The sequence below is a fragment of the Trichechus manatus genome, unplaced genomic scaffold (assembly GCF_000243295.1).
Source record: "Trichechus manatus latirostris isolate Lorelei unplaced genomic scaffold, TriManLat1.0 scaffold00045, whole genome shotgun sequence".
Lineage (NCBI taxonomy): Eukaryota > Metazoa > Chordata > Mammalia > Sirenia > Trichechidae > Trichechus > Trichechus manatus.
Window position 1 is genome coordinate 1717728 of NW_004443981.1, and position 25976 is coordinate 1743703.

General features: G+C 44.1%; 1 protein-coding gene across 7 annotated transcripts in view; it reads right to left on the reverse strand.

Moving 5' to 3' along the window:
* FOXN3 (forkhead box N3) overlaps positions 1–25976 on the reverse strand; it is a 454396-nt gene that overhangs the window by 22489 nt on the left and 405931 nt on the right. For 5 of the 7 annotated variants that reach the window (XM_023731689.1, XM_023731692.1, XM_023731691.1 and 2 more), the window contains 2 exons: positions 13347–13412; positions 1813–1918 (listed from right to left, as the gene is read on the reverse strand). In XM_023731689.1, coding sequence (XP_023587457.1) covers positions 1813–1918; positions 13347–13412 — 172 coding nt within the window. The remainder of the gene's footprint in view (positions 1–1812; positions 1919–13346; positions 13413–25976) is intronic. The other 2 variants (XM_023731693.1, XM_023731694.1) reach the window with 2 other exon arrangements.

Here is a 25976-nt window from a genome sequence, read left to right on the forward strand (position 1 = left end):
ACAGAATACTATCTGACTTGATTTGCTTTGGACACGTTATTAGGAGGGATCAATTTATAGAGGAGGACATCATGTTTAGTGAAGTAGAGGGCCAGCAAGGGTGAGGAAGACATTTGGTGAGATGGACCGGCATAATAGCTGCAGTGATGGACTTGAACACTCTGGCTATCGTGAGGACGATGCAGGACCAGGCAAAGTCGCATTCTGTTGTACATAAGGTCGCCAAAAGTCAGAGTTGACCCAATGACGTATCCATCCATCCCATCCATCCATCCATCCACCCATCCACCCATCCATCTAATCTATCCCTCCTTCCCTCCTTATCAGGTCCCAGACACCAAAAGTACGTTGGGTCACTGGTAGGGTTTAAAAGACAAGAGAAACTCCCCATGGTTGGAAAAAGTCTATGTGGCTGATTCACATGAGGGAGCTCAACTTTGCATCTCCCTCAGGCCCTGGCTAAACAGACTTTCTGGATTGGTTTCATTTGGGACATGAGACACTGTGAAAGCAAAATGGTCTTCAGGTATGAACTTGACCCACAGGCACAGAAAAAAGGCAGAAGATGTTGCTGTAAGAGATGCAGCTCAGTCTAACAGGTCTTTTCTAAGGCAGCAGCCTGAGCCCAGCACTGTGCAACATGCAATGAGGCATCAACAAACTGGGTGAATCCCAGCCCCTGTGCTCGGCGAGCTCACCACTGAGGACAGAGAGGGACACCTAGAAATTACTACGACACAGGGTCAACTCATCCAAGGACCACAACAAAGCATGGCAGTTATGGGTTCACAGGAAAGCATAATTCATCTGGTGCTGGCTCAGAGGGCACATTCAGAAGAAATCACCTTTGTGAAGAGACTTGAGGGATGCATTGCCTTGAATCTACCCAGAGCAAACTGTATAAACAAGATGGGCAGATACTGGACACAGTCAGGAAACAAACACTTAGCCCAAGTAGAAAGGAGGACTGGGTGGGAGGTTGGGGGATGTGGTAGGAGCCATGAAAGGTGCTTCCACAGAGGCTGGCAAGGCACTTTTTAGGAAATTAGTCTGGCAGTGGTTGATGGATGGGCAGGAGTGGGGACAGAAGCAGCAGGAAGAATGGAGAGGAGCTGCCCCTGGTGCATGTGAGGGTTCTAAGCTGGCAGTGGACCCTACTCTGGAGCTGGAATGAGAAGCATCGATGAAAGACATTTATCCAAGGAAGAGTTCCTGTGTCTTTGTAACTGATTTGGTTCTCAGATTCAGGGGAATGATGCTACCTATTATTTATATATCAAACCAAACCAAACCCACTGCCGTTGAGTTGATTCCGACTCAACAGGATAGATTAGAACTGTCCCACAGGGTTTCCAAAGCTGTAAATCTTTACGGAAGCAGACTGCCACATCTTTCTCCTGTGGAGCGGCTGATGGGTTCGAACCGCTGACCGTTTGGTTAGCAGCCAAGTGCTTTAACCACTGCACCACAACGGCTCCTTGTTATTTATATACCTTTTATCAAAGCAGTTTGCACACTCAGTTTTGCATACAACTTTCACTAGAAACTAATTAACAGCCCACTCACTTTTTCCACCTAGTTTCTTAGAATAAAAACTTAACTTGTCTCCATTTCTTCATTTGCCAAGAAACCCGGATAATTTGATGACCCAAGGAGAAACTGACATTTTTTTATTGGAGTCCCTGGGAGTTCCTCTTATTGGCTTAACTAGGTAGAGGCTGATCCTCTTCATCCCCTGAAGTGGCCCCATGGGACGTGAGGATCCCCTCCTTACTCCTCAGGCTGGGCTGACCCAGTAAGCGCATCCCTTACCTCATGGCTGCTGTCATTCCAATGGGAGTGATTGGCAACGGCCGGACGCCGGGAAACATCCCTCGGCTCAGAACCCGTGCTCCATTCTGGATCACTCCTGGAGGAACTGAACAAACAAAAAAGGGAAAAAAACACCACATGTGAATTCAACTGTGAAGGTTTCACTTCCAAGTCAGAAACTGGGGATACTCCAGAGAGGGAGAAAGACTAAGTTGGGGGGCAGTGGAGGGATAGAAAAACACATACAGAGCAGAAAGAAAGAGACAGCTACAGACACAGAGAGTGCGCAGAGACAGACACAAGGAGAGAGAGACAGAGAAAAAAATGGCACCTAGGCAAGACAGAGAGAAAAATAACACACTTCAAGAGATTTGGTTAGCACGGTCAGACTAAGAAAATACAACCCAATTAAAAAATGTAAGTTTTTAAAAGTGGGTTTCAAAATTTATTTTCTTGCATTTATTAAATATACACTTTTACCCTCAGTCAGACCTAGCAAGAGCTCCAGGACTCTGACACAGTCAAATAGTAGGTGGTCAAATAGAAGCACTTCTTCATGCGTCTCTGAGCTTGGTCAGAAGTTGAAAACATCTATTTGTCCTTAGCCCAACAAGGGAAAAATACAGCCTAAAGTTACTAGCAAACACGAGTTTACAAACTATTTGCACTTCAGCACTCACAACATAGTTCATCCTTAAAATGATCTTCCCTGCCTGTTGAAAAGTCCTTCCTCTTCTGAGTGGTTGGGAGTTAAGGGTTGAAATGCAGGTTCTGGCTTCTGCCTCAGAGTCACACACAGCCCACTTCCTCGTTCCCTGTAGCTTCCCCCAGGAAGTCTCCTGAAGGTTCTCTTACCATCTACCTTCTCCTAACCACACTTAAGCCTGGAGCAACCCTGGTGGTGGTTGTTATTTGCCGTGGAGTCAATGTCTACTCGTAATGACTCCATATCTGCAGAGGAGAACCGCTTCATAGGGTTTTCAAGGCTGTGATCTTTTGGAAGCAGATTACCAAGCTTGTCTTCTGCGGCGCCTCTGCGTGGGTTTGAACAGCCAACCTTTCAGCCAGTAGTCGAGTGCTTAACTGTTTGCACCACCCAGGGAACCACAGAGTAACCACAAGCCAACCTTTTCTCCAGCAACCACCGGGTCCTGTCCATTTCCCATACAAACTCACAGCAGCTTCATGCCTATCTACTTTTGTCTGAGGATTTATACAATAGATTGAACCACAGGAAGTCCCTGATATTTATCTTTTTTGATCTCCAAAACAGCTATTTCATGCGTTTTAAGCTAATATTCTATCTCTTGCTGCACCTACCAAGACTACTCCATACGTCTACAGGGCCAGGCGAGTATAATTAAGTGAGAAGAACATAGACAGAGGGCTTTTACGCCTGGCTTTTAATGTTAGTTCTTGTCATCTGACTTTGTGCAAGTCTTCAGATCTCATTTACCCTTTCTGAACACTCAGATCTCATTTACCCTTTCTGAACAGTGTTCTCCAAGACTCTGTCTGCCTTCAGTATCCTAAGGCTCCCCAAAGACCCTGGCTGTGCCCATGTAGCCTCTGGCACAGTCTTACACAGAGGCAAGGTGGATGAATAGTACTTTTTCAAACAAAGACCAGACTGAAAAGGCTCTAGAAAATTATACATCCAAAAATGAAACTAGCTATGAATATTACGTTTTTAAAGCTGGTATTATTTGTGTAGAATAAATATAAAGCACATCATCTAATCTATATATACTCTTTACTTATATTTTTTTAGGTCTCTAAGAGCATGTCTATATGAACATTCCAAACCTTTAATCAAAGGTCTTCCATGCTGGATCAATGTCTACCTATTCAATATGAGATAACTTTACAAACTGTTGATTATTTGGACATTCTATACCTCTTGACAGGACCTGAAGCACTCACTGATGAAGATCAAAGACTACAGCCTTCAGTATGGCTTACACTGCAACATACAGAAAATAAAAATCCTCACAACTAGACCAATAAGCAACACCTTGATAATCGGAGAAAAGATGGAAGTTGTCAAGGATTTCATTTTACTTGGATCCACAATCAATGACAATGGAAGTAGCAGTCAAGAAATCAAATGACCCATTGCATTGGGCAAATTTGCTGCATAAGACCTCTTTAAAGTGTTAAAAAAAAAAAAGATGTCACTTTAAGCATTAAGGTGTGCCTGATCCAAGCCATCGTGTTTTCAATCACCTCATATGCATGCAAAAGCTGGACAATGAATAAGGAAGACTGAAAAAGAATTGATGCCTTTGAATTATGGTGCTGGTGAAGAATACCGAATATACCATGGAACGAATAAGTCTCTCTTGGAAGAAGTACAGCCAGAATGCTCCTTAGAAGTGAGGATGGCAAGACTTTGTCTCATATGCTTTGGACATGTTATCAGGAGGGACCAGGCCCTGGACAAGGACATCATGCTTCATAAAGTAGAGGGCTAGCGAAAAAGAGGAAGACCCTCAATGAGATGGACTGACACAGTGACTTCAACAATGGGCTCAAACATAGCAACGATTGTAAGGATCACACAGGACCGGGCAGTGTTTCGTTCTGTTGTACGTAGGGTCGCTATGAGTCGGAATCAACTCAACGACACCTAATAAAAACAACATACCTCTTGAAGGAGCCCTGGCAGAACAGTAGATAAAAGCTCGGCTGCTAACTGAACGGTCTGCAGTTTGAACCCACCAGCTGCTCTGCAGGAGAAAGATGTGGCAGTCTGCTTCCATAAAGATTACAGCCTTTATAAAGATTAAAGATTACAGCCTTGGAAACCCTATGACCCTACAGGGTTACTATGAGTCAGATTCCACTTGACAGCACACACATACACGCACCCACACATACACACCCACAAATACCTCTTGCTAATGTTTTGTCATTTCTCTTCCAGGTTTATATAAGGCCCTTGTTACAAGCTCTTACAAAAGGTGGGATGGGAGATAAAGTTGAAACTATTGCCTAAACTGAGTACTACTAGTACAGCCCAGTGTTCCAGAATCTCCCCAGTCTCTTACCATAATACATTGTGAGAGTAGGCTGAATCAGATCAGAAACCCCTACTCTCAGCCCGATTCTGGATAAAAGATCAGATGCTCTGAGGCAGGAAATTCACTGAGTATCTTAAAAGCACAGAACCTGTTATAATGTGGTGTTGTGGTTAATTATCACAATGCTTTGCTTAGTTGATGAGTCTTCTCTAAGAAAGAATGTCTAAAATTTACATTACCTGATTTACATGACGTGCTTTCAAAACTTTCTATAAAGCTACTGTAATCAAGACAGTGTGGTATTTGCATACGGACAGACATCTAAGCCAACGGAAAAAAATAAAATCCAGATATAGATCCAGACATATGTGGTCAACTGATTTTTGAGGTACCAGCAATGCAATGGGGGAAAGCAGAGTGTTGGAACAACTGGAAACCCATTTGGAAAAAAAATAAACTTCAGCCCTTACCTCACGTCACATATAGACATAAACTCAAAATGGATCATAGACTTTTAAAACTAAAACTACAAAACTTCTAGAAGAAAATTCAAGAGGAAAAATATCAATAATGTCCAAGGATAGACATACACAAAAGATGAGAAGAATTCTTGAGTTCGTACATGCGCACTCCAGTCTATATGCAAATTGCCTAAAAAGATAGGATTTTTGTTTGTCCGTCTCTTTTCGGGACTGTGGGAGAGGGTTTCCACGATTTTGCTGTATGGTCCGCTCCTTGAAATGGTCAGATCTCCACAGGGTTCAGGGTCTCCTCAGACAATACTACTTAATATTTCAGTCACGGGAGATCTCATCTAGAGCAGCAAATGAATAATATCGTGGACCACACTTATAAATAACCTTCATATTTAAACTCTTACCACAGTGATAATTCTTGCCAGTAGAAATTATTTAGTCTCATATATAGAATCATGTTAATTAACTAGTTAGTTAATTAAAACTTTTACCAAGTAACTGCCTATATATCAAGTGATGGGGACATGGTGTGAGCACAGACTTTGTTAAGTGAGACAGAGAATTAAAGAGGCAATAAAAATAAACTATGGTAAATGTTGTGGGGGGTAGGGTGGGGGGGTGGGGGTTAAAGACATAAAGGATAGAAACACCTAACCCAAACTCAGGGGTGTCTGGGAAGACTTCCTGTAGAAAATGCCATCTTATTTGGGATCTGAAGGCTCAGGAAACGGCTTGTACAAAGGCCAGGAAGTGATAAAAAGCACATTGTGCAGGAGGAACTAAAAAGTTATTTTGCTAAAGTATATCAGGAATGAGATGCGTTCGGACTTTATCCCATGGGCACTGGGGAAACCATTAAAGGGTTTTGAGCAGGGAAGTGGTCTGCAGCATAGTGACTGAGAGCCAGACTCTGAGATTGGATGAACCTGGGTCTGCAGCATCTCTGTCAGTTACTGATTGTGTCCCTCTGAGCAAGCTAGTTAAACTCCTTATGCCTCAGTTTCTTTATGCGTAAGATGAGGATGAAAATGGTATTTATCTCACAGGGCTTTCTGGAGGTTAAATTAAGGTTAAAAAGACACTAGTACTTAGAAAATCCACATTAGTTATCAATATCGTCATCAACATGATCAACATCCACAGAGGAACCCGGAGGTGGCCTGTGCTTTCTCTATTTCAGATGAGCTGTAAGGTCATAGGAGTCCCTGAGTGGTGCAAATGCTTAACAAGCTCAGCTGCTAACTGAAGTTGGTGGTTCAAGTCCACCCAGAGGCACCTTGGAAGAAAGGCCTGGTGCTCTATTTCTGAAAAATCAGTCACTGAAAACTCTGTGGAGCACAGTTCTACTCGGACACTCATGAGGTCACCAAGAGTTGACACTGACTGGATGGCAGCTGGTTTTTTCTGTTTTTTTTTTTTTTTTTTTTGGTGGGGGAGGGTACTGGAAGGCCATAAGAATGGAATGAGACGATAAAACAGACCATGTTAGAAGGACTTAGAGATCCTCCCAGTCACGGTGCTGCAGAAGGAGCAGTGACTGTTCTGGTGGTGCTTCCTTTCCCCTGGTGCAGATCACATCAGTCACTCCTGGGCAGGAAATGCCCCAAACAACTAAAATCCTGGGACAAAGAATAGAGCTCTGGAATGTGAAGACCACAAATGGAAGCCACAGAACACAGGTCCTCCTTAACTCTGCAGTGGCTGCTGAATCATTCACCAGTCCAAGAAGACAAGCAGCCCTGAAGACAGTGCATAGAGTCGTTCACCCAAATGCCCAGACCCTTTAAGCCCCAGGGGCAAGCCCAGCGGGAAGAGAAACAAGAAATGAAGCCAGTACTCACTGAGCACCTATGGATAACCTGGTTTGTTTTACACTCTTTGACTTATTTAATCGTCAGTCAACCTTTCAGGGAAGAAGTACACTGCAGTGGTTAAGGGTCCAAGCTGTGAGGAAGACTGCCTCAAATTCTTGCTCCCTCACTAGCTTTGTGACTTTAAGCAAGTGCCTTAACCTTTCTGCACCCATTTCCCTCACTGGCAAAGTAGGCACAAACATAACTCACAGGTTCATTTTGAGGATTAAACCAGATAAGCTAAGTAAATTGTTTAGCTCAGTGGCTGGCCCATTATGTAAGCCCATCATCATCACCGTCATCCTTCTACCATCCTACATGGCCTCTCTAACATCCTCTTATTAATTATCTATACGGCACACAGGTTAATGGGGTTGGGGCATGGGGAAATTCTTTCAGCCCATTATGCTTTCTGTAGTTACCCATAACTCTGCATTAACCCATTAAAACATCCTTCTGATTAATGAACTGTATTCACTTCAAAGAGGAGCTCATGGACAAAGCTATCCTGCAGCATTAAAAGGCTTTGCCTGAGCTAGTTCCTGAACCTCACAAGACTTCTGGCATGTAAACGAGGCTCCTCCCCTGGATCCTGGAACTCGTCCTCAAATGAGCTGCAACTAGGCACTGCCTCTGCCAATCCTGGCATATCTCAGTCCTTATCACTGGCAGGGCTCTGCATGTTGGGATGGCAGATGTGTTCATACTCGCTCCCTGGCTGCCAGAAGCCAGCTGTGACACTTAACTGTTCTTCCATCTTTTCTCCTTTCTGTCCCCATCCCCAAGTATCAGAAACACAGCTTCTGAAAAACGAATCACAGCCAGTCTAAAATGGCTCCGAGAAAGGCATTCTGAGGTCTGTATTTCCCTACTGTTCAGATTATAGAAATGTGAAAGCTTGTGAATCCATTACTCAGGCTCTCCCTACCAGCACCTCTACTCTTTGCCTTCCATTTACTCTGTATTTTCCTCAAAGCATACCAAACCCTTAAAGACCAACACCTTTACAACCAACCAATCAACCAACCCATCTCACCCAAAGTACTGAAATTACATTTAGGATTCAGCCAGGTAGGAAACCTAAGAAGAAACCGGACATTCAAAATTGCCTTCTAACTCCGAGCTGTGGCTCTCAATAGAAAGGTACAGGCCTCCCACATCACCTTTTGTCATTAGATCAATTACACGCTAGTCTTCTGCCAGAGAGAAGACACATGTCTGAGGCTCTCAAGTTGCTGGGATAAGGGGCCAACGATATCAATACCAGAGTCTCCAATTCTTGCTGATCAACCACTTTCTCTTAAGTAACAGAGTGACTCTAAACTTTATTTTTACCAGAAAGGAAACAACATACACACGTAGAAACGTGAGGTGAAATCAAGCAACACCACTCAATGTAGATGCTGTGATCTAAATATGATAACGCAAGCTTGGAAGCTTAAAAAAAAACTATGGCGTAAGAAAAACATTTCCTCCTCTCTCTGCCACCCCTTAGCATGCCCCCATTCCAGTTTCCCAGCACGGTTCCTGAAGCTCAGCTTCCTTGATTTTCACAACTTCTAAAATTAACCTCTGAGCTCCTACTGCTGTCTTTGGAGGGGAGCCCTGGCTGCCTCTAACAGAGGCCATAAGATGAGCAGCAGGTGATTCTGATAATCCTTCCCTTTCCTAAAGTAGGCCTTCCCACCTGCTCACTGGAAGCAGGCTGCGGAGGGGGCTGGCATGGGAGGACACAGCCCACTTCCTGGTTGCCTTTCTTCCACCATCCCTGGCGTGTCTGACACACATCCCAGTTCCAGGCAGGGTGCGGGATCCCTCACCCTCCCACTCCCTCCTTTCCCCGGCCCTGTTTCATTCTGTCGCTTTGTGTACTATCTAGAGTTTGTCTCTGGGAAAAGTCCAACCAGGGATTAAATAAACCTTTGAAGATGAGTAATGGTGATCTGGCTTCTCCTGACTTAGTAACAGTGCCTCCACTGGGGTTAAAGATGACTTACAGCGTTTGGCAAAGGGGAACTACAAAGCGAGTACTTTTCTGGGGGGGAGGGGGGGCTTGGGTGAATGAATTTGGCTAGAAGCATAACCCAAAGTTCAGGATAACATGGCAGAAAAGCCCAGCTGTGGCTTCTTGGGAAGCTGTGGCCTCAAGGGCGTGTGAGATACGATCGCGTTCCTTGCAGAACGTTGTCCATGCTGCAAACTGGCAAATCTGAAAAAGATAACGTCACATACACCGTTGGTGCTGCCAGGGGGACAGGATGTTGTAGCCCGAGGTTTTCATGAGATGCACACCGCTGCCTCATTCAAAGTCAAGCACTTCTCTGAAAAGCGAGGCTGAGGGACACGCTGGGAGTCCAGCCCCAGCGATCCATCGTGCCCCGGGCTCCCCTGGGGCAGTGTGGAACCTCCAGAAGATGAAGAGACTTGAGCCGACCAGGGTTCTCACCAGCGTCTTGAGTGTTGTTTCCTTCGTACTCAACATCAGACCCTGGATGGCGGTCAGTCCGCCAGCCCCCAGCCAGCCTTGCAGATGCTGAGCAACGGAAGGATGAGAGGAAAAGATCTAAGTGGCTGCAGTCTGGTGACCTGAAGTGGAATGGCTAGGCAGGGTGAGCAAAGGAAAAGCATTTCAAGCAATCCAGGCCAGCCTCTAACTGCTGGAGTGAACAGCGGCAGGCAGACTGGGCTGGCGGCCCTCGCCCAAACAGGGGCATCATGCAGCCCGTGAGGTGAAAACAAGGGGTTATAACCTTGTTTATAAATAGCTATTTATAAACAGCACCTCTCGAGGAGGTTCTATAAACAGAACCACAGCACCAGCTCAAAGGGAGAACACAGGCAGGCTCTGTGCAGAGCAGAAACATGTGCTCCCGGACCCCCGCTCCTCACTCGTGGGCAGGGGCAGGACTTCTGAGCCTGGATAACATACGTATACATCCATACTGGGACACAGGCACACAAACGCCACTAGGCAGGCACCTACACACCATCACCATGGTTGGGTGTCTGCTGCTTTTAAACATCTGTGCCGAGGGATCACCTCGCTCACTTTTTCCAGCTGGCAGGACAGGGGACGGTGGCTGAATCGTTATCTGTCTATAATGCTTCTCCCTCAAGAAGCGTCTCTGCATCAACTCCTAGGACAGGAAACACGATGCAATGTAAAATCAAATAAAGGGAGGAGGAGGAGGAGGAGTGGAGCAAGCAAAAGCCACCTGAAATCCGAGACCAAGGTGTTGGAGATACGTACCTCTGACTGTGTTTATTAAGAGCTCAAGGACCTGCTGCCTAGCCTCCTGGGTGCCTGGTACAGAGCAGATACACAGCCACCTCCTTCCTCCAGTACTGCTTCAGTCTACAGGGGCTTTTACAACCTGCCCATCTGACCGTGTTCTAGCTTGACTTGCAGATTTTACAAGGGCTAGGAGGCCTGTCTCTCAGTCTGTCATACTGTGGTGGCTGCCTGGTGCTGTGACGCTGGAAGCTGTGCAACCAGTATTTCAAATGGTGGACACATTTCAGTGGAGCTTCCAGACTAAGAAAGACTAGAATGAAAGGCCTAGTGATTTAATTCTAAAAATCAGCCAGTAAAAACCTTACGGATCACAACAGAACGTTGTTCTGGACACGTCATCAGGGTGATCAGTCGCTAGAAGAAGATATAACATGTTTGGTGAAGGTGAAGGTCAACAAGGGCGTGGGAGACCCTCAGTGAGATGGACTGGCACATTAGCCACAATGATGGGCTTGGCGATTGTGAGGATGACGCAGGACTGGGCAATGTTTTGTTCTGTTGTATGTAAGGTCGCCATGCATCAGAGCTGACTTGATGGTACCTAACAACAAAAGGGGGTCAGATGAGAAGATGAATACAAAGATAGTGTCTCTACCTTCTCCTCAGTTTTTAAATTGACTTATCTGCTGCCTCCTGCCCAGGAGTGTCTCCTTCTGTGACTTTTGGAGGCCTCTTGGTTCATTCCTTCCAGGGCCTCTGAGACCCCTCTTGACATGGGGCCTTCATGAAGGCTGTGGCTGAATTTCTCACAATGGTAACAGCTAGGTAGGAAAGCCCTCTAAAAATGACCCTCTAGTGTCAAAACATGAACACTGAGCTTTCAAAACCCAAACTCAGCATGTAAATGTAAATAAGACAAGGGATATGCTGAAAATTATTTCTTTACAGTTTGAGTGTTATAGCGATGGGGGGAGAACTTCATTTAGCCAAGAGAATATTAAAGACAACTAATTCGTCAACTAACCAGCATGTTCCCCTCTAGTTTCCCTTTTCTCTTTAAGAATCCAGTAATGACGGACTTCTATGGATGCTGCTGAGGGCCTGTTAACGATCTACTCCCTTGCCTGTTTCATAATCTCCATTTTCCCACTTAACCCCAACAACCAGTTCATCCTTTTTTTTTTTTTTTTTTTTTAAAACCAATGATCACTTGCGTACAGTGGCTTGGTGCTAAGGAAGCTACTTAAATCTTATGCGGTTCTAATGAAATCAGTATGTTTCCACCATGATGAGTTATGTAACTTGATTTTATAGAAACCATTTCAGACCGTAACCTGATTACAATCCGGACTGCACTCTTCCTGCAATGTCATCTAAGCATGGAGGGGTTTTTTGTTTTTGTTTTTAAACATTTCTCCATAACTTAAAGCACCATTTAAACACTCCACTTCGGGTTAACTGCTAGCTACAGGACTGCGCTGGGTATTCGTCTGCCTAGCAGTGGAGTTTGCTTGTCAGAGGTGTGTGCAATCTAACAGTTCAATTGCTGGCAACCTGCATTTAGCAAAGAGAAAATGAGAATTCTGTACCTGTAGGAGCAGGTAATGGCAGCCCCAGGCAGAGGCACAATTCTCCCTGAGAATGCTCTGCCGCATCTCCTGGGTCTTTTTAAAAATGAACAAATAAAAAAGGATGGAGTCAAATTTCCTCAAGCTGTCAGGAAGGCTGTGACAAGCAGAGGGCTATGAAGGATGGTCTGCAACTCCCTGTCAGTCCACTGCTAACAAAAGACACCTGTTGCACGCCTGCGGCTGGGTACTCTTCTGTGGGAAATACTCTCTTCTCCACAGGTGGGGTACTTCCATTGCTCCAGAGGTCAAGCAGCCACCAGGGAGCCAGAGCCCCAAACGAGCTGAAGTCTCAGCCATCAAGAATGAGCCAGGTGGGGGCCAGCCCCCGGTGGTGTCGTGGTGGGGTCTGCTGCCTCACACCATCTCGGCACCAACGTTACATCATCAGTAGGAAGCTGCGATGCAGCAGAGTCCTGACAACGAGCTGAAGAGACCCTGGTAGACCAGCTGTCTGTCTGCTCAACAGGGTTCTGACTGGGGATGAAGTGTGGATAGAATCACTAGCCTGAAGTTGGGAGGAGAAAGGGGCAAATATCTTAAAGTCCTTTTTCGTCACTTGGCAAGGAGACCTTTCTAAAACCACTGTAGTCTGGCCTCAGAGATGCATTAAGGCCATAAGAAAAAACACCAGGCGTTGGATAGGAGAGAAGCCCAAGTAAGGAAAAGAGTTGTCTCAAGCCTTACACTGCTCCACGGCCAACAGATGGGCAAGACAGGAGCTCTGCTTAGCTAAATCAGCCTTGCCCTTCCATCTATCACCACCTGGAGGGCTGGGTGGGGATGGAACAAGGGGGCACCATGGTGGTTCCATGTCAAGTCTATTCCAAACCCCTGCAGGCCCACCTCGCCAGACTTCTCTCCTCTCTATCTACACAATGGCGGCCTGGTATTAACAAGGTCCCAAAAGGGAAAGATATTTCTAACAATGCGCACTGCTCAGATCCGTTACTGTTAACCTGGCACCACTTAGCCTCTTCCAGCAGCAGTTACAAACTCCCAGGAATAATTCCTGCAGGAGAAAGGAAGGTCACTCCACAGGGACTCATTATGGGGTCTGCTTTGCTTCCCCCAGGTCTTAAGCCCTGACATGATATTAGAACTTTCTCATCTTGGAAACACACCTATCCATGCATTCATACATATGCATGGCTGCATGTTTATATGCATATGAATGTCTTCATGCACTTAGGTAGTTTTTAAAGGGATTCTACAAGGGAAGTTCTACTTTAGCATTAGTTCTTCCTATGGCCTGGTATATAAATGAGAAGGTTAAGTTCACAAACTACGGGCTGTAGGCTATAGAAATATCTACTCACAACCTGCTTGTATCTCAGGGGGAGTATTCAAAAGCATCATGGCAGTGGCAGCATCAATGTCAGGATCTGGAAAAATCAACCAATAAATAACATTATTTACAACGGGGCTGGTGTGTGTGTGTGCTTTCCCCCTATCCAAGTTACAGTTTATGAATGCAATGGAGGAAAAAAATCCAAGAAATAGATGAGCTATCCCAAAAGTACTTTCTTCCCATTTGGATTGGACAGGAAGAAAAGATATTCTAGAATGAGATTTACGGGGTATGCTAGTAGGCTTTTCATCAGATGAGAGTGGGTTCTTCTTATTTCGTTAATTTCATGATTTGCATTGTCTGTTCCTGGTAAGTTGATGCTCTATGGAACCCCCCCCCACCCCGTAGTTTCTTCTCCTGGGGTAGGGAAGTAGGAGTGGGGGTGACGATAGGAAGTTCAGCCACAGGAATCGTAAATGAACTGGGAAAAGCTCACAGCCACTGGAAGAGAATACACCTGCATCTTGTGAAATCCAAATGGTCATTTCCATTTGTCAGCAGAATGTAAATTGTATTTTACAAGGCCGTGTGTGAACACAGCAGAGGAGGTGGAGAAAGCATGAAAAAAAAAAAAGCATTTAAAATATGAAGAAAAAAATTAAAGTTGTGATGTGGAGGGCACAATGTTTCCTTCCACACCTATTATTGCTTTTAATACCAGCCAAAAAGAAAAAAAATAAAGCACTCATCACTTCATTGCTGTCATTCTTAATAGGGTGTCGAATCCTTACTGATCCACCAGTTGACAGATGGCAGGTTATATAGAGACAGAGAAAAATATTATCCTTTTATAACCAAATTCACTTTCCTCTGAGAAACAGCAGCGCTGCTGCTATGGAAATGAAGGTCACCATGGCAACAGTAAACAACCCCCAAGAATGGCCACTGAATTGGCTGAAAAGAACATCTGCCCCAGCGCAGCGTCCCAGCTGCCCTGGGGCGAAATTCACTAATAGTGCGGTGATGCCGTGTGACAGAAGCTGCCGCCTGTGCCCTGTCCAAATAAATGAAGTGTGCAATTGAAGTCGACATCAAAATGCCTGCCCTTGCTGAATACCGCCTCGGTGTCTGCTAAACCCAGTGACTAACGATGGTGGGGCGGGGGGGCCCTGCACTTGTCAGTTTTTGTACAAATTACAAACCAAAAAATTCAATTTACTACTAATGGCTCCGTGGCACTTTATTTTGGGTATTAGGCTAGAAAATTACTTTTTTTACTGTTTAAAAAAAGTACATTTTTCATACTTTATACGTGCTGTTTAATTCCAAGGGCGTAATGTGATGTAATATAAAGCCCCAAGAGCGATGGATAACACTGGGGCCAGAAGACAATGTCTTGGGGGAAGAACAACAAAGCAAATGAACTTTACTCTGCAGGCCTTTTTTCTGTTCTGTCTGCAGGAGGCCCGTTACTTACACTCCCATAATGGAGTGAAAGTTTATTTTAATAAGCACATTGTACGAGAAACAGGTAAATCAACTTATTTGACAACTCCTGGGGTGGAATTCCTAAAACAGTCATTGTTCCCCACAGATATTAAAAATATATATATTAGTTGAATAATTAACTAGAAAAAATGTAAAGGGCCGCTCACTGCTGCCAGGGCTCCCTCTGCTCCTGCTCCTGCATCTCCCCTACAGAACTGCTGTCAAGAAGCAGGACTCATTGTCTGGGGGTTATTTTGCTGGCACCCCACAAGCCATGAGGCACACTCTGAGGCCTTTCCCTCCTTTCTCAGGGAGGAGCCAAGAACACACACTTGTTTCTTCTCATCAAGCAAAGGTTCTTTGCCATCTTTGAGATGCAAGCACTACGGGACACCAGCAGTTGGCTGAGCTAAACAGTCCCAGCCTCCCCAGATAACTCTTCAACAGAGTCCTCCCAGTGGTTTTTCCAAGTGACCAGGAGGTTCACGGGGGCAGAACAAGAGGAAAGAAATCAGGAGTCTTCTCCTATGCATTTTGCCAGAAAATTAAAGAAAGTAGTTCTGTCTTCTTTAAAAACAACGCTGGACCTCAGGAGGGAGGTGTAAGGGCCTTAGACAAAAAGAAGGTATAATGAGAGAAAGGATGAAAGGAGGAGGAGAAAGAGCCTTAAAGGAAAAGTGTATCATCAACACACCGACACAGATTTAGGAGAACCTTCTTGGAAACCCTGGTGGCACAGTGGTTAACAGTTCAGTTGCTAACCAAAAGGTCGACAGTTTGAATCCACCAGGCGCTCCTTGGAAACCTTATGGGGCAGTTCTACTCCATCCTATGGGGTCGCTATGAGTCAGAATCGACTCGACGGCAATGGGTTTGGTGTTTGGTTTTGGTTTAGTTGGGGCACCACCGAAAGACAGCTTGGGGAGTGTTTTAGGCCCACATAATACCCACCAATGTCCCCCACCCCGCTCAAGCCAACCCAAATAAACACATAAACTACGGAAAAACAGGAGGCTTTAGTCCAAGTCCCTCAGTCCCTCCTTCCAACTGGATATGCAGCGTCCGAGACCTCCATAAAAATTCTCATGCTGTCCTAGAACTCCACTTGGTCTCCAGGCATTTTGGGCAGCTACAACACCCAAGCTTCTCATTATCCCACTCATTATGAACTCCTACAACCTTACTCTCCATTGTGACAGGATCCTGAGTAGGAGCCCTTTAGGTAGGCTGGAATAAAGGGCAATGTATGGGATTCCTACCCCCTCTTTCGTATCAGCAGGAGAGGAGGCACATGCAAGAACTGCAAATGGTATGAAAAATATGTAATTATGTGTTCATGCAAGTGTGTGCACACAGGCATGACTGACAGTGCCAGCCCTTCCCCAAGGGGATAGAGTGTCATCTTTTTGAAAATCAACTTTATTGAAGTATTATTAACATACAATAAAATGCACCCCTTCTAAGTGTATACTATGATGAGTTCTGACAAATTTTACACCAGTATTATCACGACCATAATCAAGATAAATGGCACAATCAAGGTATAGATTCCATCAACCCAAAGTTTCCTTGTGACCCCTTGCAGTCATACCCACTCTCACCATGGGCAACCACGATTTATATGATGTTGTAGAGTCTGTAGTTCATTCCTTATTGTTACTCAGCATTCCATTGTATGGACATACAATTTGTTTATCTATTTACTTGCAGATGGACATTTGCATTGTTTCCAGTTTGGAGGTATTATGAAAAAAGCTGCTATAAACTTTTGTACCAATCTTTTATGGACGTATTTTCCTTTCTCTTGAGGAATTGCTGGTAAGTGTATGTTTAACTTCAAAAGAAATTGCCAAACTGTTTTCCAAAGAGACTGCAACAGAGTTCCAGTTGCTCCACATCTTTGCCAACACTTGATATTGCTGATCTTTTTAACTTTAGCCATTGGATGTGTAGTAGTATTTCTTTGTGGTTTTAATTTTTTATTTCCTTAATGATTAATGTTGAGCGCCTTTTCATGTGTTTGTTGGCCATGTGTAGTTCCTCTTTTGTGAGAGTTTGTTCAAATCTTTTGCTCATTTTTTTAAATTCAATTGCTCAATTTATTGAGTTGTAAAATTTCCCTGTGTATTCTGGATATTAGTCCTTTGTGAGACATATTTTCTCTCAGTCGACGGCTTGTCTACTCAGTTTCTTAACACTGTCATTTAATAAGGAGAAGTTTAACATTTTTATAAAATCCAATTTACCCATTTTTTCTTTTATGGTTCATACTTTTTGTGCTCTAAGAAACTTTGCCTAACCCAAAGTTGCAAATATTTTTTCCCGAGTAGCATCTTTTTTCTTTTCTTGTTTGTTAGTATGCTAAATATAATGTTATCTAGGTTCAATACTCAGATTTACAGGTGAATAAAAACAGAAGTAATCAACCAGACCTCTTTCCTTATCCAGTAAGCACAGACCTCCTAGAATTGTATAAACAAATACCAGAAGGACATTCTTTGGCTCCTGGTATGTTGGGGGAACACCAGACAGCCTGAGAGAAGGTTAGTCAGATACATTGCTATGGAAAAGTCTCCTGGAGTCCCAGTTAGAATGCCTGACATATCTTCATGCTATGCGCTTCAGTTTTTTACGATAAAGACAAGAGATATTACGATGCTTATTCTTATCTCTTATTAAAATGCCTAAGTTTCCTTCCCTTTTAGAGGGAAGGAAAAAAAAAACTATGAAAGTACAGTAATGCATGCCCATTGCAAAAAAAAACAAAAACCTACTCTAAGTAAATATAATTTGAAGAATAAACACCTCCCCCAGTCCCACTTTCATGATGTAAGCACTGTTCATATTTTCTTTTATATACCACCAGAAATTTTCAATGAAAATATAAGTATGTGTGTGTCTTCACAGAAACACCAACACACATATATTTCCACTCATGACCATCAACAAAGCTGAACCAGTCTAAAATCCCATATTTAAAAAAAAGAAAAAAAGTCCTCCTTTGTTGCTCATGCTTCAATAATAAATCTTACTTCTTTTCGAGACCGGTTCCCAGAGGCCCATTTCTATTTTCATCTTTAATGCAGTTGTGTTATCACATTGCCTCTTCTCTGCAGTAAAAGACTAAAAATCGGTCACACCTCTAAAGATGTTTTCAAATCTTCTTCCCTTCAATGTGCACACACAAGTACATCATGCTACAGTGAGAGAAACAGGTAATTAAGTTTCTCAAACCAATGGTTCAGCTACTTGGATTTAAAAAAAACTTGCATCACACTTTCCCAAAATGTGGACATGGTTTCTTTTGGGTGCTGGGGAGGCTCTTCTTCTGTGATGGAAAAGGACTAGACATTGGGATTCCTGGGTTCAAGCCCTGGGTCTGCTGCTAATTAACATGTGACTTTTTTTTTTTTTTTTTTTTTTCATTTTGCTAGGCTCGGGTTCACTCATTTTAAAATGAGGGGTGGGGGGGGCTGCAGACTTGGAGGGGGCCAGATTCTTCATCTCATTCATTCTTTGTTCTTCATCTCATGCCACACAGTTCCTGGCTTGGCACATAATGTCCCTTGATTGCTTCCTCCATTTCTGGCTCGTGGCTGCCAGAACCATGGACCCCAAGGATCACCTATCATGTGGGGTATCTGCTCCAAAGCCTTTGGGGACAGTCAACATGCTTGGTAAAGGTTGGAACAACATTCTCTTGTCCCTGGAAAGCCACGACCTATCATTATGGGAATCTGCAAGGCCCACTTGAGAGCAATCTATCCACCTACATGAGCGTTCTGTGGGTTCCTGATAGGCTTCCATCTGCATTCACACCCCTTCCTCTGGAATTTGGTGTCAGAGGGCAGTGACTGGAGAAGCCATCTGATTTAACAAACTAAGAATGGGAAGGATGGTTGACAGCCCTTGGTTCAACCCTCACTGCCGCAGACCTGCTGCAAAAACATCAACACCATCCTTGGCATCTTTGAGCTGATCGACCTAACAAAATGATGATCATGAAACATTTCCCATGTGGAAAGCCTGAGAATCATAATCATCACTTTCTCAGAAATCATTTAATTTTCTATAGGGCTGATGTGTTTCTCTACTCTATCTCTCCCTGTACCCCCTCATATCTGAAATGTTTTAAGGACGGTGAAAGATTTTTATGTAACCGAATAAAAGAGATTCAAGAAGCATAAAAAAATACCAAAAAATGGATGATATACTCTCAGTCCGAAATTATCAGATATAAGAAGACATACACACTAACGAGCTCACATTCTCTCTTACATTCTCTGCTAGAACACGAGCCCTTCAATAAGAGCTCTTGTTTGCTGCTGTATCCCCACTATCTACAACAGCACCTGGAACATGATGTTGTTGGCTGCTATTGAGGGGGTCCCTGACTCACGGTGACCTCATGTACAACAGAAGAAAATGCTGCCCAGTCCTGTGCCATCTCCATGATTGGTTTTGGATCAAACTGCTGTGATCCACAGGGATTCCACTGACTGATTTTTGGAAGTAGATCGCCAGGCCTTTATTTCTAGTCTGTCTTAGTCTGGAAGCTCCACTGAAACTTGTTCAGTATCACAGCAACATGCAAGCTTCCACTGACAGACAGGTGGTGGGTGGTGGCTGCGCACGAGGTGCGTTGGCTGGGAATTAAACCTGAGTCTCCTGAATGGAATTCTACCACTGAATAAAACCAAACCCGTTGCTGTCAAGTCGATTCCAACTCATGGTAACCCTATAGGACAGAGTAGAACTGCCCCATAGAGTTTCCAAGGCTATAGTCTCTATGGGAGCTGACTGCCACATCTTTCTCCCGTGAACTGACTAATAAGCTTGAATCACCAACTTTTGGTGAACAGCTGAGCGTTTAACCACTGAGCAACCAGGACTCCTTTAACACTGAATCCAAAAACTTGTTGCTGTCAAGTCGATTCTGACTGATAGTCACCGTAGAGAACAGAGTAGAACTGCTCCATGGGGTTTCCAAGGAACAGATGATGGATTCGAACTGCTGATTTTTGGTTAGCAGCCAAGCTCTTAGCCACTGCACCACCAGGGCTCCCTTAATGCTGAATAGTGGGTGCTAAGTAAGTAAATCTGTTGAACAAATGAATGCATGATTCACCCAATCCACTGCTCAGGTGAACACTGCTGTATGTGGCTCAGCACTCAGCTGGCGTGGGAGTGCGTGATGACCCCACAGCATACGCCTCTGGATGTGCAGCGGTATCCCCTGGAAGCTCTAGAAAACCAAATGCTAGGTCCCATCCTAGCAGAAGCTGAGTTTTTAAAAGTTCTTCAGGGGATTCTGCTGTGTAGGCAGGATAAAGAGCTACCTCTGAGTAAATCAAGGGTAGGTGAACACCCATCCAAAGAGGCCTATTAAGAATGATAAGCCTTTATCTTCTATAACTTTATATCGCTTCGCTTTAAAATATCTTTACCCATTTTCTGTAACGCTGCAGGACAGCGACACATCTGAAAGTATTTGGTTAATCCCTAAAGATGGAGGAAAAAACACATGGGTGGCTTTTGGGGTACAGGAGGCAAGAAACAGATTAAAATAAGTGAACAAGCAAGCAAACAAACAAAAACAAAAGCTCCAAGTAAGCTGCGTACATTTCCTAGGGAAACGTGAGTAGATTTGTGTGTTTTATTTATATGCACTCCATATATACTAAGCCGGTGGTTCTCAACTGCAGGTGATTTTGTTCTGTCCCTCCCCTTGGCCCCAGGACACCTGACAAGGCATGGAAACATTTTTGGTTGTTACAACTGGGGAGGGAGTGCTACTGGCATCTTGTGAGTAGAGACCAGGGATGCTGCTCATCATCCTAAAATGCAGAGGACAGCCCCCACAACAAAGAGTTATCTAGCCCAAATGTTAACAGTGCTGAGATTGAGAAATCCTGTACTAAGGTTACACATACATGTGCTAGGGTCAAGAGAAGCAGTTCTTGAAGTAACTTATCTCAAATTGGATACATCAAAAGTAAAACAATGAAAAATTGAATGGTACCCGCTACCATTACTAAATGTTTTCATTAAAGAGCTATAGAAGAATCTTGATCAAAAGGGGAGAGGAATGCAGAACAGAATTTAAAATTCTCATGGAATCCAGACTTTCTGGAGTCATGGAGGCTGGATGAACCTCCAAAACTATTGCCCTGAGATAATCTTTAAACCTTAAACCAAAAATATCTCCCAAAGTCTTCTTTAAACCAAACAATAGTTTAGCTTAATTACTAAAGAATGTCTGCCTTGAGCATTGTGCTCTTTCAAAGAACTATCTATATGGGATCAAATTGACAATAGCAACTTGAAAGAGTAGACAGGAAACTTAGAGGGCAGTAAGTTTATGTTAATGGGGGATGAACAACTCAGGAAAGAAGGTGAGCATGGTCATGGTTGAACCACTCAAAGAACGTAATCACTGTCATTGAACTGTACGTGCAGAAAGTATTGAATTGGTGTATGTTCTGCTGTGTATGTTTTCAACAACAACAAAATAAAAAAAATTATTTTTAAAAAAGTACACTAGTGGATACAAAATTCACCTTATTGCTGATGTCTCCCCCCACCCCCCACCCCTGCCTTTTCTGCAAAAATCCTAGGTGTAGGTTAGGAGAAAGAGGAAGTCAACATTTACTGCTTCGAAACCACTGAGGTCAGCGTTATACCCTTTGGCTTCTGTTGTAATCCATCAAGACATCCGAAGAGTTGCCTCTGATCTTGAAGGTAGAAGGACCAGGACAGGGGAGTGCCCTGACTCTACTGAAGTCATTTCCATGAATACTTCTTTCACTTCCCTTCTGGCTGAAGTTTAGCAAGAAAGAAAATACCAGAAGTGAGAAGCAGCAGGAATGAAGTGGGAAACAGGAGGTGGTATTCACCACGCACATGACCGCAAACATCTGACTTCTCACACCAAGAAGGGGGAGAAAGAGACCTCACAAAGCCCGGTGGACAAGGACCAGGAATTCATCACAACTGACAGGATTTTAGGGCGTAAAAGTCTCTCACATAGACTGACTCCAAGCTGTGACTTTAAAATTCATCTTTATGATGGGAGTTGGAACAAGAAAACAGCAAGAGTGGCCTTCTTCTCCAAAAAATGAGTCAAAGAGAACCCCAAAATCTGAAGAAATGGGGCAAATTAAAACTGATGGTTATTTGCTGGAGTAAAAGACAAATAAAGTTGGTGGCGGGGGGGATAAGGGATGAATGACCTATACATGTATTTCAGGTATTAACAGGCTCCTATTCACATATCTAACTCTTCGCCTGTCGAGCAGATTCCGACTCACAGTGACCCTACAGGACAGAGTAGAATTGCCCCCGTCAGGATTCCAAGTCTATAAGTTTTTACGGAAGCAGGCTGCCACATCTTCCTCCCATGAGCAGCTATAGGGTCACTATGAGTCGGAAGCGACTTGATGGCAAAGGGTTTGGTTTTATTCCTGTATCTTGAGTATTTCTCACCTTAAAAATTGTGACTGGTGAACTCTAAACAAGGGATTTACCAGCTCTGAGGAGCAGTGTCACAATCCACATTTGTGATTTGGAAATGCAGTTGTACAGGCCAGCATCCCTAGTCAATCCCACAAGAGAGCCCTGAGAACCAGAGGACCTGGCCATGCTGGTGTCTCAGAGGAAGGATCCAGAAGTCAGAGAGAGAACAAGAGGGTGGTGGGTCCTTGAGCCAGAAGCTCAGAGGGACAACTGGCGCTCCTCAGAGTTGGGAGCATCTATTTTTAGTCTATTTCTTCCCTCTCCATGCTGTGAGCTTGTCCTCCCCAGTAACAGGCTTTCCCCAGCCATCACTTCTCCCTCCTTCCTGGAAGACAAGCTCCTGCCCAGTGTCCACCCTAGAAGCTACTTCCTCCTCTAGTAAAGGGTTCGGGGTTGCTGGCAACACCTATGCCAACTCTTCCACAGCTCCAGCTGTTCTCAGGGCTGCCTGGCCCTCACCTGGCTTTGTCATGCTTGCCAGTGCTGACAACTGAATGCTTCCATTTACACGGCATTTTCAATTAGCTCCGTTTTCAACTGGGTAGATGTGCAAAGTCCCTTTTCCAGAAGCAAAGATTCCATCTCAGAGTGACACTGGCAGGTGTGTTAATGAGAGTAAATATCACTCAGAACCCTGACATCGGTGCTCCAAGGCACAAACAGTGGCTTGCCTGGGTCTCCACGGTCTTGCTCCCTGATAACCAAGCAATGCAGAAAAGCAGGGGGTACCCCTGAACACAGGATTGCTTTGTCTGCAACATAGTACGCTAACTCATAAGAGTTTCAAACGAGACCAGAGAACCACTGATTTTCCCCGATCTGACAGTCAATATATAGAAGCTTTAGAACAAAACCTTAGCCTGTTCTTTCTGCGTTGAGTTATACCATACTGAACCACACAACCTGCCCAAGGCCTGCACTAGCATTCTTTTTGTGACAATGCCATGAACGATTTTGAAGTTGAGAAGACCTCTTCATTGAAGAAGGACTTTCCTAGGCAGAAATCTATTTCCTTTCTACAGAGCTGTTTGTCAGTCATCTGAAAGGGGAGACCACTGTAACTGTTTCTCTACAGTGCTGAGATGCTGAGGCAATGATTATGGTCTCCATTTGGGAGTTGTTGCTGGGTGATGGTGAGTTGATTCAGACTCACAGTGACCCTACAGAACAGAGAAGAACTGTCCCATCGGGTTTCCTAGGCTGTCGTCTTTACAGGAGCAGATCACCAGGTCTTTTCTCCCTCAGAGCCAATGAGTGGGTTTGAATTGCTGACCTTGTGGTTAGCACCTGAGTGCTTAACCATTGCGCCACCAGGGCTCCTTTCATTTGGGAGCGACACTAGCATTTCCCTTTGCAACTTCAAGACAAGCCAGAGGGTGTTCAAAGAACTCAACTGCAGTCTGTGGATATGGTGGGGGAGTGGGGGGGTGGGTGACAAGAGCAAAGTAAAATAATTCACTTGTTCACAGCCTGGCAAGCAGATATAGTATTCTCAGACAGGGGTGCTCCAAGAGGCTGAAATCAGGGAACCCAGAGAGGAGAGATTTAAAACTGAATGAGGTGCAGAGGGAGAGACTCTGGAGGAACACGTGGTGTCTGATGAAATATTCAGGAACTACTGTTAAAAAATTTTAAGTTTTGTGATTGATAATATGGCTGTATTTATTAAAAAAGAATCTCTGTATTTTGGGGACACTTAATGAAGATTTTACAGAAGAAATTATATGGTATCTGGGGATTTGCTCCAAATTAATCTGGGGCTGGGGGAAGTGGGAGAGGCATGGAGGAAATAAAATCGGCCAGGATTTGATCATTGTTGGGTGATAGGTACATAAATCCGTTGTTGTCAAGTTGATATCAACTCATAGCAACCCTATAGGACAGAGCAGAACTGCCCCATAGAGTTTCCAAGGAGCTGCTGGTAGACTAGAACTACTGACCTTTTGGTTAGCAGTTGAGCTCTTTACGACTGCACTATGGGTTCATTATTCTATCCCTTCTCCCCACTGCCCCAGTATCTTTGAAACCATCTTTAATAGTCTAGGGAAACCCTGGTGGCATAGTAGTTAAGTGTTCAACTGCTAACCAAAAGGTCAGCAGTTCTAATCCACCAGCTGCTCCTTGGAAACCCTATGGGGTAGTTCTACTCTGTCCTATAGGGTTGCTATGAGTTAGAATTGACTCAATGGCAATGGGTTTGGTTTTTGTTTTTGTTTTAATAATAGTCTAAAGGTCCCTAGGTGGCACAATGGTTTGCAATTGACTGCTAACCTAAAAGTTGGCAGTTAGAACCCACCCAGCGGTACCTCGGAAGAAAAGGCCTGGCAATCTGCTTCTGCTAAGATTACAGCCAAAAAAACCCTATGGAGCAGTTCTACTCTATAACACATGGGGTTACCACGAGCAACCACCACCATCACCACCACCACCAACATAATAGTCTAAAAAGTGTAAAGAAATGGTGGTGGCAGAATATACCAGATCAACTGTCCTGACACCGAATATGTTCTTCCTATCATCAACAAATATAAGGGCCATGACGTGGAGTTCCAGGGGATGCTGGTTCCGAGAAGGCCATCAGGGAAGAGAGACTAGGTCTCGACTGACTGAGATTTTATTTTCCTCTTGAACACGAGCTAAAATCGACCTTCCACTGCAGTGAGTGTTAAACAGTGGTGAAACCTGATGCCTAAACAGCACGATAAAGCCCAGCAGGCCCAATTTGGTTTACCTTATGGCAAGCTTGGCTGGGTTTGGGGGAGGTATGCAGAGGGGAGAGGGGAAAGCACCCTTCTGACCCCTGTAGGCAATTAACTTATACTTCCAAGCAGGAGGCACCATTATCTTTAACTCAGCAGGCATAACTGTACATAATTAGAGGTCATAATTATGGCTCTCTTTTTAAAATGTGACTCTGGTATCCAAATTGACCTCTTGTGGCAGCGCTGGCTACACGCTGGGAAGTGCACAAAAGGGAGGTCCAGGCCCTACCTATCCAGGCAGCAGTGACTGGCAGCCAGTCCTGGCGGAACTTTTAGCTGTTTGGGGTTTACTAACCGTCGTTTTTTTTCACTGAGAAACACGTCATTTTAATTCTTTAAACAGACACGGACTTGCCAGAGCTTTACATTATCTTCTAGATCCCAGGAAAAAGGCAAAAGCAACCACTCAAATTAATATGCCAGCAATTATATGCAATTACTGTCTAATTATCCATGTAATGACAAAGTTGAAAGGATCAATTTCTGATCATTTCTCCACTTTAGTATTCTGTAAAGTTGCTACAGAGAATCCACTTCAAAAATTCTGATTTATTGTTATTATTACATCTTATAATGAGTCCCACCTAGCAATATTTCAGTCTTTAAATCATCATGAGAGTGAATCACGTGCGGGGTTATCAAGCCTACCTGGATTTTCATATACTGAACCTGTTCTTAGTTCTAAGCTTTATTGTTGTTACTTAAAGCGACCCCATCTGACAGAACAGAACTGCTCCACAGGGTTTTTTCTAGGCTGTAATCTTTATGAAAGCAGATCGCCAGGTCTATCTCCTGTGGAGTCGATGGGTAAGTTCGAACCACCAACCTTTCTGTTAGCAGTCGAGCATTTAATGGCTGTGCTGCCAGGGCTTCTTAGTTCTAAGCTTAGAATC